This window comes from Homalodisca vitripennis, chromosome 1 (assembly GCF_021130785.1).
Source record: "Homalodisca vitripennis isolate AUS2020 chromosome 1, UT_GWSS_2.1, whole genome shotgun sequence".
Taxonomy (NCBI): domain Eukaryota; kingdom Metazoa; phylum Arthropoda; class Insecta; order Hemiptera; family Cicadellidae; genus Homalodisca; species Homalodisca vitripennis.
The window spans coordinates 144,901,489-144,917,128 of record NC_060207.1 but is presented as its reverse complement, the minus strand read 5'-3'; the positions used below and the strand labels follow the sequence as shown (position 1 = coordinate 144,917,128).

The following is a 15,640-nucleotide window of genomic DNA, read 5'->3' as shown; positions in this document are numbered from 1 at the left end:
TAATGAAATAATGAATTAACAGGTTTGTAATTGTCCTCAATGTGCACCATTTGAAATGTATTTTAGCAATATTTCAACTGGAATGAAGACACTATACTCACGGTGAATAACTTCAACGGTTTTCCTAGAACAATGTTGGGAAAACGATATTGGAGTGATCTATTTCAGTGGATTTGTGTACATACCAAAATAAAGAATTTGGTTGCATTACAAACATTTTCCTGCTTCAATATTTTGCACTTCTAATTCAATGGGCCCTTTCAACTGTGTTTTGGAACATTTTTGGGAAACGAAATTCCTGTTTTTGCAACTCGGTGTTAACTTGTAAAGTAGTAGAACATTGTCCAACAATATGCAGTTTAACAGCCACTGATGACGGTTAGTATACGTCCGTTTACTGTCTGCTGTGTGAACTTGAACTTGGCAGTATAATCCAACAGTGACACAGATGTCGATGTCATGCACATGTGTTTAATATTAATGTGTACGCTCCCATGGAATGGTGCACTGTTTTAAGAGATAATCTAATTGCATATGACTTATGCACTTTCGTTAAAACAATCCCAGATATTTCGTAATTGTGGTATTAAGGTGATTGGCGACTTACCTCACCGCTCAAGTCGAAAACATACGTAAAGAAAATAAATGATCAAGTAAAATGTTAATAACAGGAAAACATAATTACAAATATACAGGAGAAAAAGAACCATACATTAAAAACTATTGTAGAATAATAAAAATAAATCATACATGAACTGATTACCAAGGAAAGTAGATATTCACGTTGTCACAAGGTTTACTTTAATATAATAAAACTAACTTATACCTACGACCGTTAAATAAACATTGCGAAAAATGTTTCATGTTAGTGGTTTTTATGTTCCCGACGCAGATCTTAAGTCCTTCGTAAATGAGCAGTATAAGGTTAAAGAAGGAAGAATGATCTCCTAATAGCATTTAGTTTTTGGACAAAACTTTCATAATGTTTGAAGATAATGTTCAGCAGAATACCACTTCGTAGCATGTTTATGAACTTGTTGACTCCATTACTGTGATGGTTTTCTATTCCAGTTTGAAGAAATTAAATAAATTTTTTTATTAGATAACTTAATCCATTTCGTTCACTGGTCATTATTTTATATTTTGCTATTCATTACAATGTAGACATTGCAAAATAAAAGCACGACTATATAGTTTTTTTCGTAGTTTTCTCAATTGTATGAAGATTTTTATTAAGTATTATTTATGTGTATTGCAAATTAAGTGTAATGTAGGTGTGAAAGTAATAATTAGTATTTTTTTTTCGGAAATAATCCAAATAATGATACTTAAGTTTGTTTATAATCAGGTGTAGATCCGTGATATAGCCCGGTTAAAGTGTGTTTTCGGTGAAAACCACTAAGATCGGCTGTACTTTTCTGAACGTGACTTGTTACAAGTGATAACCGTTATCACTATTGGTTGTGTGCAGGCAGTATATCACCTGCGACGCGACGAATGAACAGGCAGAACTTGAATTGTAAACACAATGGGGTCAGCTGTACCGAACCGTAACTGTATAGTAAATAGCGGAACTTGTTGACTGCCTAATTAACACTGTTAACTTTAACAAAGTGGATAGGCAGACAAATGAAGAATGCAATCTTCAGTGCTTCAAAAAAGTTCTAATTGTTGTATAAGTTCAAATGGGTTATAGAAATTACGTCCGAACTTTAGGTGTGACGGCAAGACCAGTTGATTGCAGTAGCCATGTCATGATAATTCGGTTGTGTGTATAACAATTGAACACATGTCTCTTGCCATCTAAACGATTACTATTGCGATTTAGGCATGACTAAGCGACTACCACAAACACATGTGCTGGTTTACAGTGGCGGAATAAGAGCTTTGGAAAGGGGGTGGGGTTTACCTTCAGATTGTAGATATGGACAATAAAACAATCCTAACAAATGAGTTACACATGTCTGGTTGTCAACATTGTTTAAGCGATATAACGGTGTTATTGTGTTTTTATAAATAAAACTAGCGGGCCCGGCGCGCTTTGCTGCGCATTTCAATAATTTTTTGCAAAAGTTGCCCGCGGCTTCGCACGCAATTTCCCGTTGAAAACAGTACACTATATTCACTTATTCTTTTTCTATCACATTCTAAACATTGCTGAGATAATTGATAGTCGTTCCATCGTGAGCCTCTTGGGCGTATTATGAAGGTATGTACCATATTCCTGCCTCTATCTAGCTGTTACCCACGGCTTCGCACGCAAATCTTAAGAACCGAAGTCCTTATATTACTTAGTAAATTTTTTTTTTACTATAATAAATTTGAGATTAAATTAGTTATATCTCCGATGCCACGATTGAGCTTGCTTTGTTGTCTCGATCGAGAGAATATGTACACACGGAGTTTTGAGAACCATACTTCTGTCAAAAAAAACAACTAAGGTTGATTTTATAACATTCTTTATATTTGTAGCCAACGTAAGATAGTAATTATGATATCTGCATTACTCTTCTGATCAAGCATGAGCATGGTTTATATTAAATAAATATTGCAGTTAAAGGTGAATTTTTACGTCAAATTTGAATTGTATTATCTGGATAGTAAAGTCTATGTTTAACAGTGATTGCAAAAACAGTTTAAACAAAATTTGTCGTTTCTCTTAAGCTTACTCTATGCTTTAAAACTATAAGTGTAATATATGTTTACAAAGAACAGCTGATTAAAAATTTGAAAAGACGTTAACATATGTTTGCTGCAATGCATTTCTTATGGGTATTTCTGTAACCAGTGGGGCGGAATCCTGAATCGGGAAAGGGATGGGCATAGCTTATAAACCTTCTCCGTGGAAAAATACATATACGTACAAATTTTCATCATGATCGGTCCAATAGTTCACGATTCCATAAAGGACAAACATACAAACATTCATTTTTATATATATAGATTTATTCGATTGTGTATTTGGAATCCGTTATAAATATTCGAAGCTTTAAAAAAAATTAATGTTCTTTGTTCTTTCAAACTGTTTTGCCTAACATGTACCTAAACTGTTTATTTTTATAATTCAAAAATTCCCCTTCCTTTACAAAGAACGGAAAAATTTCTTTCAGATTGGGTGAAAAAACAACCGAACTGCACTTTTACAGTTGGTATATACTGTAAGAACTCTCACGATTTTCCCCATTTGCCATCCGTTCCTAACCTATGAGTTGCCATCAATTGTTTGTAAACGTCGGAGATTTAAAATATTTATTTGCTATTTTAAAATCGATTAAGCAAATCTTAATTATTCAAGACTCGAATGTGACAGATAGTTGTGCATATCTATTGTGTATGATATACAGTCTTAGGGGCTACTCATATAGCTAGCGACTCATATAAACTTACTATTGGACCATTTCTAAAGATCTACACTGTATTTTAAAACATCGTGTTTACTGTAAGTTTATTTAAATATTTAAAAATATTGAATTCAAAGGTATTGTAGGTTTTGGTATACAATGAATATATAATTGCACGTATCTTCGCTGTTTGCATTGATGTCGGTTTATAATATGAAGTTTTATTATCTAAGTGTTCACACTTGTAGCACAGGTATTACAAATTTAGCGTATGAAGATATACAACTAGTGTCGTCAGTTCATTTGCACGTTTTAAATACATAAAGTAGTCTGTATATATCAAATAGAAAAAGTATAAAGTATTATAAAAGTATACTTTGCATATTAGTGAAATCTATGAGTCGTATTTTTACACAATTTTGATGTTTATCACACTGGATTCTGTAACTAAACACTGAAGTGTCTTTGAAAGAATGTATGACAACCAGTTGGTGGAAAGAGAATATAAGTGACCTTGTATGAGAACGCCAGCGGGGGCGGCCCGGTTGCGGGGGGCGGTGTCCGGGGGCGGCAGGGGAGGCAGCAGCTGGTCCAGGATGGCGACACTTCGAGCGACCGGGTCGTGGACTGCGCGCGCACACTTGGCCACCAGCTGCCAGACTACCGGCTCTCCGGTCTCAGCCATACTGCCGTGGTGACGCGGTACCGTCGTCGTGTCGCGGACTACACTTCAAGGCTACCTGCGGCCGCTCTACCTCCGCGGTGGGGTCACTACAACCTGATATACACACACAGTCTGCAACAGACAATTACACAGAATTTTACAAACGAAAATTTAAATCCTGGCATTCTCAAGCTATTCAGTTTCGTACTGGTCGAGCCGACAAAGTTTCTGCCACTGTCAAACTGTATTATTTCATGTCAGCGGAGAGCTGAAAACCTATTACTGTAGAATCCTGAACCCTGTTGTAACTATATCATTTCATTTTTGGCTGAAAAGTTACATTAAATTTATGAAAAACCGTATTATAGAAAAATCCTGTCATAGTAAAAAAAATGATATTTCACTTTAGCTGAGAGCTACAAAACACGTACAATTCTGCCACCGTTTGCCTCTTTGCTCTCAACCGACATTACCTTAGTATAATGGTGTCTTTTAGTCATAAATGCACCAATGCTATTTATGCACCAATGGGTCGAGTAAGAAATGAACTAACGAAATTTGCAGTTTATTCCTCGTTGCCATAGTCGATACATCGAGTGAGGCGCCACACCGTCTACCATACCGTGACGTGGTGACAGATCTGTCCACATGCAGTGTACTGCAGCTCCAACTCACTGGCTATGTGGGGATGTAACCGCCTATTTATCAAATAACCATGCAAAATGTGGAATCTTTTGTCCATCCTTTGTTTACTAGGCAAAGAAGACAGTTTAGTACTCTGGAATGAAGAATTAACTAAAACAACAATAGACACATTCATTATTGAAAAATGAATAAACCCTTTCATATACACTCTTTTTCATCATATAAGTCTACAAAAACACATCAATTGAATATTCAGTGCTCACACAAAAAATATTCATTCTTAAGAGCCGACTGTAGTAATGTGACGGTGGTTTTACATTCTAAAAATATAATTAATACTGATAAAAACGCTTTTTTCTGTAATCCCACTAAACAGCTAGACGAAATATCCAGGACTGAAACTGTTGAACTACAGTATATGAGTTCCATGTTACGTCCACCCCATTGTAATCTGTAATCCCGCTACACACAGCTAGATGAAATGTCCAGGACTGAAACTGTTGAACTACAGTATATGAGTTCCATGTTACGTCCACCCCATTGTAATCTGTAATCCCGCTACACACAGCTAGACGAAATGTCCAGGACTGAAACTGTTGAACTACAGTATATGAGTTCCATGTTACGTCCACCCCATTGTAATCTGTAATCCCGCTACACACAGCTAGACGAAATGTCCAGGACTGAAACTGTTGAACTACAGTATATGAGTTCCATGTTACGTCCACCCCATTGTAATCTGTAATCCCGCTACACACAGCTAGATGAAATGTCCAGGACTGAAACTGTTGAACTACAGTATATGAGTTCCATGTTACGTCCACCCCATTGTAATCTGTAATCCCGCTACACACAGCTAGATGAAATGTCCAGGACTGAAACTGTCGAACTACAGTATATGAGTTCCATGTTACGTCTACACCATTGTAATCTGTAATCCCGCTACACACAGCTAGACGAAATGTCCAGGACTGAAACTGTCGAACTACAGTATATGAGTTCCATGTTACGTCCACCCCATTGTAATCTGTAATCCCGCTACACACAGCTAGATGAAATGTCCAGGACTGAAACTGTCGAACTACAGTATATGAGTTCCATGTTACGTCTACCCCATTGTAATCTGTAATCCCGCTACACACAGCTAGACGAAATGTCCAGGACTGAAACTGTTGAACTACAGTATATGAGTTCCATGTTACGTCCACCCCATTGTAATCTGTAATCCCGCTACACACAGCTAGACGAAATGTCCAGGACTGAAACTGTTGAACTACAGTATATGAGTTCCATGTTACGTCTACCCCATTGTAATCTGTAATCCCGCTACACACAGCTAGACGAAATGTGCAGGACTGAAACTGTTGAACTACAGTATATGAGTTCCATGGTACGTCCACCCCATTGTAATCTGTAATCCCGCTACACACAGCTAGACGAAATGTCCAGGACTGAAACTGTTGAACTACAGTATATGAGTTCCATGTTACGTCCACCCCATTGTAATCTGTAATCCCGCTACACACAGCTAGACGAAATGTCCAGGACTGAAACTGTTGAACTACAGTATATGAGTTCCATGTTACGTCTACCCCATTGTAATCTGTAATCCCGCTACACACAGCTAGACGAAATGTCCAGGACTGAAACTGTCGAACTACAGTATATGAGTTCCATGTTACGTCCACCCCATTGTAATCTGTAATCCCGCTACACACAGCTAGACGAAATGTCCAGGACTGAAACTGTCGAACTACAGTATATGAGTTCCATGTTACGTCCACCCCATTGTAATCTGTAATCCCGCTACACACAGCTAGACGAAATGTCCAGGACTGAAACTGTGAACTACAGTACATGGGTTCCATGTTACGTCCACCCCATTGTAATCTGTAATCCCGCTACACACAGCTAGATGAAATGTCCAGGACTGAAACTGTTGAACTACAGTATATGAGTTCCATGTTACGTCCACCCCATAGTAATCTGTAATCCCGCTACACACAGCTAGACGAAATGTCCAGGACTGAAACTGTTGAACTGCAGTATATGAGTTCCATGTTACGTCCACCCCATTGTAATCTGTAATCCTGCTACACACAGCTAGACGAAATGTCCAGGACTGAAACTGTTGAACTACAGTACATGAGTTCCATGTTACGTCCACCCCATTGTAATCTGTAATCCCGCTACACACAGCTAGATGAAATGTGCAGGACTGAAACTGTTGAACTACAGTATATGAGTTCCACGGTACGTCCACCCCATTGTAATCTGTTATCCCGCTACACACAGCTAGACGAAATGTCCAGGACCGAAACTGTTGAACTACAGTATATGAGTTCCATGGTACGTCCACCCCATTGTAATCTGTAATCCCGCTACACACAGCTAGACGAAATGTCCAGGACTGAAACTGTTGAACTACAGTATATGAGTTCCATGTTATGTCCACCCCATTGTAATCTGTAATCCCGCTACACACAGCTAGATGAAATGTGCAGGACTGAAACTGTTGAACTACAGTATATGAGTTCCATGTTATGTCCACCCCATTGTAATCTGTAATCCCGCTACACACAGCTAGATGAAATGTGCAGGACTGAAACTGTTGAACTACAGTATATGAGTTCCATGTTACGTCCACCCCATTGTAATCTGTAATCCCGCTACACACAGCTAGACGAAATGTCCAGGACTGAAACTGTTGAACTACAGTATATGAGTTCCATGTTACGTCTACCCCATTGTAATCTGTAATCCCGCTACACACAGCTAGACGAAATGTCCAGGACTGAAACTGTCGAACTACAGTATATGGGTTCCATGTTACGTCCACCCCATTGTAATCTGTAATCCCGCTACACACAGCTAGATGAAATGCCCAGGACTGAAACTGTCGAACTACAGTATATGAGTTCCATGTTACGTCTACCCCATTGTAATCTGTAATCCCGCTACACACAGCTAGACGAAATGTCCAGGACTGAAACTGTTGAACTACAGTATATGAGTTCCATGTTACGTCTACCCCATTGTAATCTGTAATCCCGCTACACACAGCTAGACGAAATGTGCAGGACTGAAACTGTTGAACTACAGTATATGAGTTCCATGGTACGTCCACCCCATTGTAATCTGTAATCCCGCTACACACAGCTAGACGAAATGTCCAGGACTGAAACTGTTGAACTACAGTATATGAGTTCCATGTTACGTCTACCCCATTGTAATCTGTAATCCCGCTACACACAGCTAGACGAAATGTCCAGGACTGAAACTGTCGAACTACAGTATATGAGTTCCATGTTACGTCCACCCCATTGTAATCTGTAATCCCGCTACACACAGCTAGACGAAATGTCCAGGACTGAAACTGTCGAACTACAGTATATGAGTTCCATGTTACGTCCACCCCATTGTAATCTGTAATCCCGCTACACACAGCTAGACGAAATGTCCAGGACTGAAACTGTTGAACTACAGTACATGAGTTCCATGTTACGTCCACCCCATTGTAATCTGTAATCCCGCTACACACAGCTAGATGAAATGTCCAGGACTGAAACTGTTGAACTACAGTATATGAGTTCCATGTTACGTCCACCCCATAGTAATCTGTAATCCCGCTACACACAGCTAGACGAAATGTCCAGGACTGAAACTGTTGAACTACAGTATATGAGTTCCATGTTACGTCCACCCCATTGTAATCTGTAATCCTGCTACACACAGCTAGACGAAATGTCCAGGACTGAAACTGTTGAACTACAGTACATGAGTTCCATGTTACGTCCACCCCATTGTAATCTGTAATCCCGCTACACACAGCTAGATGAAATGTGCAGGACTGAAACTGTTGAACTACAGTATATGAGTTCCACGGTACGTCCACCCCATTGTAATCTGTTATCCCGCTACACACAGCTAGACGAAATGTCCAGGACCGAAACTGTTGAACTACAGTATATGAGTTCCATGGTACGTCCACCCCATTGTAATCTGTAATCCCGCTACACACAGCTAGACGAAATGTCCAGGACTGAAACTGTTGAACTACAGTATATGAGTTCCATGTTATGTCCACCCCATTGTAATCTGTAATCCCGCTACACACAGCTAGATGAAATGTGCAGGACTGAAACTGTTGAACTACAGTATATGTGTTCCATGTTATGTCCACCCCATTGTAATCTGTAATCCCGCTACACACAGCTAGATGAAATGTGCAGGACTGAAACTGTTGAACTACAGTATATGAGTTCCATGTTACGTCCACCCCATTGTAATCTGTAATCCCGCTACACACAGCTAGACGAAATGTCCAGGACTGAAACTGTTGAACTACAGTATATGAGTTCCATGTTACGTCCACCCCATTGTAATCTGTAATCCCGCTACACACAGCTAGACGAAATGTCCAGGACTGAAACTGTTGAACTACAGTATATGAGTTCCATGGTACGTCCACCCCATTGTAATCTGTAATCCCGCTACACACAGCTAGACGAAATGTCCAGGACTGAAACTGTTGAACTACAGTATATGAGTTCCATGTTACGTCTACCCCATTGTAATCTGTAATCCCGCTACACACAGCTAGACGAAATGTCCAGGACTGAAACTGTCGAACTACAGTATATGAGTTCCATGTTACGTCCACCCCATTGTAATCTGTAATCCCGCTACACACAGCTAGACGAAATGTCCAGGACTGAAACTGTCGAACTACAGTATATGAGTTCCATGTTACGTCTACCCCATTGTAATCTGTAATCCCGCTACACACAGCTAGACGAAATGTCCAGGATTGAAACTGTGAACTACAGTACATGGGTTCCATGTTACGTCCACCCCATTGTAATCTGTAATTCCGCTACACACAGCTAGATGAAATGTCCAGGACTGAAACTGTTGAACTACAGTATATGAGTTCCATGTTACGTCCACCCCATAGTAATCTGTAATCCCGCTACACACAGCTAGACGAAATGTCCAGGACTGAAACTGTTGAACTACAGTATATGAGTTCCATGTTACGTCCACCCCATTGTAATCTGTAATCCTGCTACACACAGCTAGACGAAATGTCCAGGACTGAAACTGTTGAACTACAGTACATGAGTTCCATGTTACGTCCACCCCATTGTAATCTGTAATCCCGCTACACACAGCTAGATGAAATGTGCAGGACTGAAACTGTTGAACTACAGTATATGAGTTCCACGGTACGTCCACCCCATTGTAATCTGTTATCCTGCTACACACAGCTAGACGAAATGTCCAGGACCGAAACTGTTGAACTACAGTATATGAGTTCCATGGTACGTCCACCCCATTGTAATCTGTAATCCCGCTACACACAGCTAGACGAAATGTCCAGGACTGAAACTGTTGAACTACAGTATATGAGTTCCATGTTATGTCCACCCCATTGTAATCTGTAATCCCGCTACACACAGCTAGATGAAATGTGCAGGACTGAAACTGTTGAACTACAGTATATGAGTTCCATGTTAAGTCCACCCCATTGTAATCTGTAATCCCGCTACACACAGCTAGATGAAATGTGCAGGACTGAAACTGTTGAACTACAGTATATGAGTTCCATGTTACGTCCACCCCATTGTAATCTGTAATCCCGCTACACACAGCTAGACGAAATGTCCAGGACTGAAACTGTTGAACTACAGTATATGAGTTCCATGTTACGTCTACCCCATTGTAATCTGTAATCCCGCTACACACAGCTAGACGAAATGTCCAGGACTGAAACTGTTGAACTACAGTATATGAGTTCCATGTTATGTCCACCCCATTGTAATCTGTAATCCCGCTACACACAGCTAGATGAAATGTGCAGGACTGAAACTGTTGAACTACAGTATATGAGTTCCATGTTACGTCCACCCCATTGTAATCTGTAATCCCGCTACACACAGCTAGACGAAATGTCTAGGAACTTAAAATCGGAGTCCAGTAACATTCTCAGTCTCTCAAAAATTCAACACTCCAACGTTTTTGGAGTTTTTAAAATGTCAAATTTTTCATTATGGCCGCATGCCTGTAGATCCAAAGAGACCTTGACTATAGGTCGGCGAAGGTCTGGGATGTGAGCGGTTACAATTATCAAGCTTGGTCGGCTGGTTATTAGCACAAGTTCACACTACATATACATATACTAAGTGTCAATCAGTCTCTTGAGATAGCGGAAGTTGTCTGTTAATACACTGGACTGGAAATTGTGGATGTAAAGCTTTTGGTTGACGTGTTGTTTAGTATATAATTGAAGGTTGGTAAGAGATTACCAAAGTTCGGTTCTGACAATGTTGTTACTGTAATTTATAATGTCACCCATTAACATGATTATGTAGGTTATGTAGGTTAATGGATCTCAATGAAACTGAATGTCAGGACAGTGTATAATACCTTTCGGATTTTTGTTTAATTCAAGTAAACATTTCTTAATTTGATCATGAAATTAAGTAGAAATAGTTTTGAACTGTAATTGAATTTAAATTCTGGTGTTCATGAAATATTTATAGTTTTCTGTAACTAAACATTTAAAAATACAACATACAAGATATCCATATTCTGTCAATGTCAATGATATATTGACTTTGTTATTCATCATATGTTTCATGTTTTGTTAGTTAAATAAAACTACACGGAACAGCTGAGTTTACAGTTATCTTAATTAGTTGCAGTTTATTACTCATGTTTTGCTATCGAATAATTGAAAAGTGTAAATAAATGGTATTGATTTGCATTGTGCAATATTTTTACTCGAACAAAACACAATAACAATGCAACGAGATATGTCTTATTTTATTACCTGTTTTTAATAATTTTTACTTATTGATTCACACAATGATAAACATTGATATAACTTTAAATATTTTAAGATAAAACCTTGATTTTTTTGTTTGATAAGGATTCAAATTGCAGAATAAAGGAAAAGAATGTAAACAGTATATCTAGATTTCAGGAATCGGTTAACTATCGGAGACCGATTTCAGTCCCATTTAAATAATTAATTATTCGTCCACAATAATAAAACAACACTACTCTTACTACATTAGAATTTAACGAAGACAGCTTAGTTAATATTCAATTCAAGATAGACATAAGATAGTTATGTGACATGAAAAAAGTAATAAAAATTTGTGATATCAAGTTTTTCAAATGTCCCTACACAATGAGGTGTTGAAAGTTTTGATTTTCAAGTTATATTTTGTACATAGACATGTTGTTGGTATCAGGTTAATTTTCATGAAATATTACACCATAGTAGATACTGCCGCCATCTTTACGGCAGTATCATAAACACTTTTTTTAATTTACGGTAAAAATTAAATCGTTGTGAGAAAAACGTTCGTATGAAAGTATCGAATGTTAATTATGATTTTTACATAGCCTTTCATTACAGACGGGCAGTCAGATAACAAAATTAAGTAGATTATCGACTATATTGCCTTCTTTCTTAGCAACGAAACAATGCCCGGAAGCTTTTAGTGAGTGTTGGAAACTCATGTGTGTGGTGTGTAGTGAAAGGATGAACGCCAGTTTCGTAAACGCGGACTATCCAGTCTAAAAGCTTTGACGCGATAATCGGCCTGGGAAAAGCAATAGACGACCCACATCGTCCACTGCCCCGGCCACATCGCCGAGCCCAGCCTTGGCCTGCTTCTGTTGTTACTTGTGGCGATAGGGGCGGAGAAAACAAATCCAAAAAAACTGCAGTGTTGTGTTTTTGTTTAGAGATCTTCTTGACCTGCGTTTCCGAGCACATTCAGAATCCTCCGTAACAATTTCAATCTATGTGAATATTCCATCAAATGGACTCCAGTAAGTCTAAATCTTAATTAATACAGATAATTAATGTCTAAATATAATATACGGTGTAAACATACAAAGGAGAACTTTGTCTATTGGTCATGCACATGCACCGACTGTTGAATGTTGTGAAGCTTAATTAATACAGATACTGTAATTAATGTCTAAATATAATATACGGTGTAAACATACAAAGGAGAACTTTGTCTATTGGTCATGCACATGCACCGACTGTTGAATGTTGTGAAGCTTAATTAATACAGATAATTAATGTCTAAATATAATATACGGTGTAAACATACAAAGGAGAACTTTGTCTATTGGTCATGCACATGCACCGACTGTTGAATGTTGTGAAGCTTAATTAATACAGATATAATTAATGTCTAAATATAATATACGGTGTAAACATACAAAGGAGAACTTTGTCTATTGGTCATGCACATGCACCGACTGTTGAATGTTGTGAAGCTGACATGACGTTGGATAACAAAAATTGTAAAAATAGACAATTCTTACAACGATAATAATGAATTTGAGAATTTGAAATTTTATACATGGACCCTACTTTCAGTACTGTTTGGGTAGGGCTAAACTTTACATATCTAACAAATAGAATATTAGTAGATATCATGATTTCATCAACAAGGATTTTCAAGGAATATTCCCTTCTTAAAGTATGGAATACTTTCATTATGAGGTGTCTTCAAAAAATACCGACGACATATACTGTATATCACGTTGAATGCGGCAGACGGCACAGAGGCGGTATTGAACTGTTTGATAACCCCTCAGTATAAAACAGCAGTGAAGTTGTTAAACACTAATCTTTTAGTAGTGAGCTCAATCTGCAGGAGATTCCAGAAAGAATTACTCAACAAGACCCTCAACTACATTGAGTGTACACAAGCCAATCTGTACACTGCTACCAAATATGTATAGATTTCTTGGTGTCCGACTGCATCTTTTCGACTTGCTACAAGTTACACCTCACGTAGTTGGCTGTTTTAAAAACTCGGTTTCAATCTGGTTACTTCGAATATTTTATATAAGGTTATGAAGTATTTTATACTTACTGGTTATTGCGGAAATAGTTATAACAATGGAAAAGGAATACAACGGGAAGCAATTACAGAACAATTAAGAAAATATACAAAATGGTATCTCTAATTCACCTAGCTGCCACACATTGTCGATTACGCTGCATCTGTTCCAGCTACTGCGTTTTGAACTGATGACTATCTTATTCCATTTAATGAAGTGCAAGAGCCATAGTTAAAATTCTCGAAAGGAACCAAGTTGTTAGGCAAACTAACCAAAACCCTGTTCATGACTTCCAGATATCGTGCCAACGAGCTATCAGACCCGCAATTACATTTTCAGTCCGTAGCTTCCACCAACCTGAGGTAGATTGGCACAGCTGTTGCCATCCGTCGCGTCGGCGCCACGTCTGTGTATCAGGAGACTACAAACAACAGACACAGCCAGCGTATTGTACAAATACATATCACGTGTTCTAACTCTTTGAGTGGCAGGCACTGCAATTTACAGCGCATGGCAATCGGAGTACATCTGATAAAGTCATCTCCTCGTAATTTCTACTTCCTCTTGTATGCATTCTTCTTGGGATAAAGTTTATTTGTTTACGAGTGAACTGGAAGTGATTACAACCCGGGTGTACAAGGAAAGCGAGTTCGTCTATGACATTGAGGGAGCACTAATTGTACTTTTCTTCAATTCCTGATCGAAACATTCTTGTAAACCTTTTGCCCGTGATTCTTCTTTGTTTTGCCCTGCCGCTGCCGCAGTGATTTTGAATTATTATTTAAGTTATTATTTTCACGGACAACTGAAATTCCTCGAGCGCTTTAGTTTACTTTAATCATTTGAAAATCACTAATAAAGAAAAGAAAAAGGAAGCAGATTACCGAGAATCGAGGTTGCCGGTAACAATCACGTGTAGACGACCAGAGCAGGCCTGCCGTGTTCGCGTCTGCTGGCTACCACACACACGTGAGCGGACACGAGAACTGCAATAGACCTGTGGCTTATGTAAGTTGCAGCGACCTACATCTACTCAGCGGTCGCACGGCAGAGGCAACTCTCCTCCCTTAACACCACAGTAGGCAGTCGTGTGTTTGAAACATACAGAATACAGGGTGTTTGAGACGCGGAGAAAAATTGGGCAATGATTCAATCGGTTAAAATTACCTAAACGTTTCTTCGGCCATATGCTTCGTTATGTAATGTGTTTTCCAGGAAAATCCACATTTCTAGACTCGTTTAGTGTTAACATTATTTCATGAAAATTTAACTCACTATAACCAAATTTATTGGTAAAATTAAAAGAACACGCATTACTTGTTTCCAAAATAATGGCGATGGCAGTTTTAAAAATCAACAGGCCGAATTTCACAAACGTGATATAATGACAAAAAATGTCAAGTGATATAAAATTAGTTTATGGTAAAACGTTTATCTCCTTTATTTTTATCGGGGAATAACTTTGGAAATACATTAACTGCAGCTTGCTTATTTGCGATCACATTTTGTTAAACAGTAAAAATTTTGTCAAATAATATTAAATGATAAAAAATTATTTAAACAAATGTATTATGAAAAATCAATACAAACAAATTCTCGATTATTTATAATAGAGTCATAACAAATGAAGAACCAAAGGTTTTATATTTTTATGAGCTAGTTTTTGTATCTCCTGCCACTTTTTGTTTGTACGTCGGTTGAAATGTAGCATGAATAACTGATGGCTTCTATTTGAAAACTCGTTAAGGCATTTTTGTTTAGAAGTAAAATAAATATACATTCTAAATGGCAACACTATAACAAGAACAGTGGTACAGTTTCGACGTTTTCGAAACACAAACAGGCAGGGAGACAACACGCTGAGCGGAACGAGACAGGACATGCATGTTCACAGAAGCTGTTTGTATATTTTATTTATTTATTTTATTTTATAGGATTTTCTTCACACATGTTAAAAACCTCTGTCCATGTTTGTGTTTTTAAATTTACAAACTACCTTCATAAGTCAGCTCGGTTTGAAGTGACGGTATAAAAACAATATATCAGTTAGTTAGTGATTCGTGAAATCCAAGTTAAAAATATTCACCTTCTGCAGAATTGGACAAAGGAC

General features: G+C 38.2%; 2 protein-coding genes across 3 annotated transcripts in view; one reads left to right on the top strand and one right to left on the bottom strand.

Moving 5' to 3' along the window:
• The window catches only part of LOC124373129 (BTB/POZ domain-containing protein 6-B), a 42,679-nt gene extending 38,637 nt beyond the window's left edge, over nucleotides 1–4,042 (bottom strand). The window contains exon 1 of the mRNA XM_046831524.1: nucleotides 3,855–4,042. Within this exon, the coding sequence (XP_046687480.1) occupies nucleotides 3,855–4,026 (172 nt within the window). The 5' untranslated portion in view covers nucleotides 4,027–4,042. The remainder of the gene's footprint in view (nucleotides 1–3,854) is intronic.
• LOC124373114 (transcription factor IIIB 90 kDa subunit) overlaps nucleotides 1–15,640 on the top strand; it is a 115,486-nt gene that overhangs the window by 69,323 nt on the left and 30,523 nt on the right. The gene's annotated exons all lie outside the window — the stretch shown is intronic.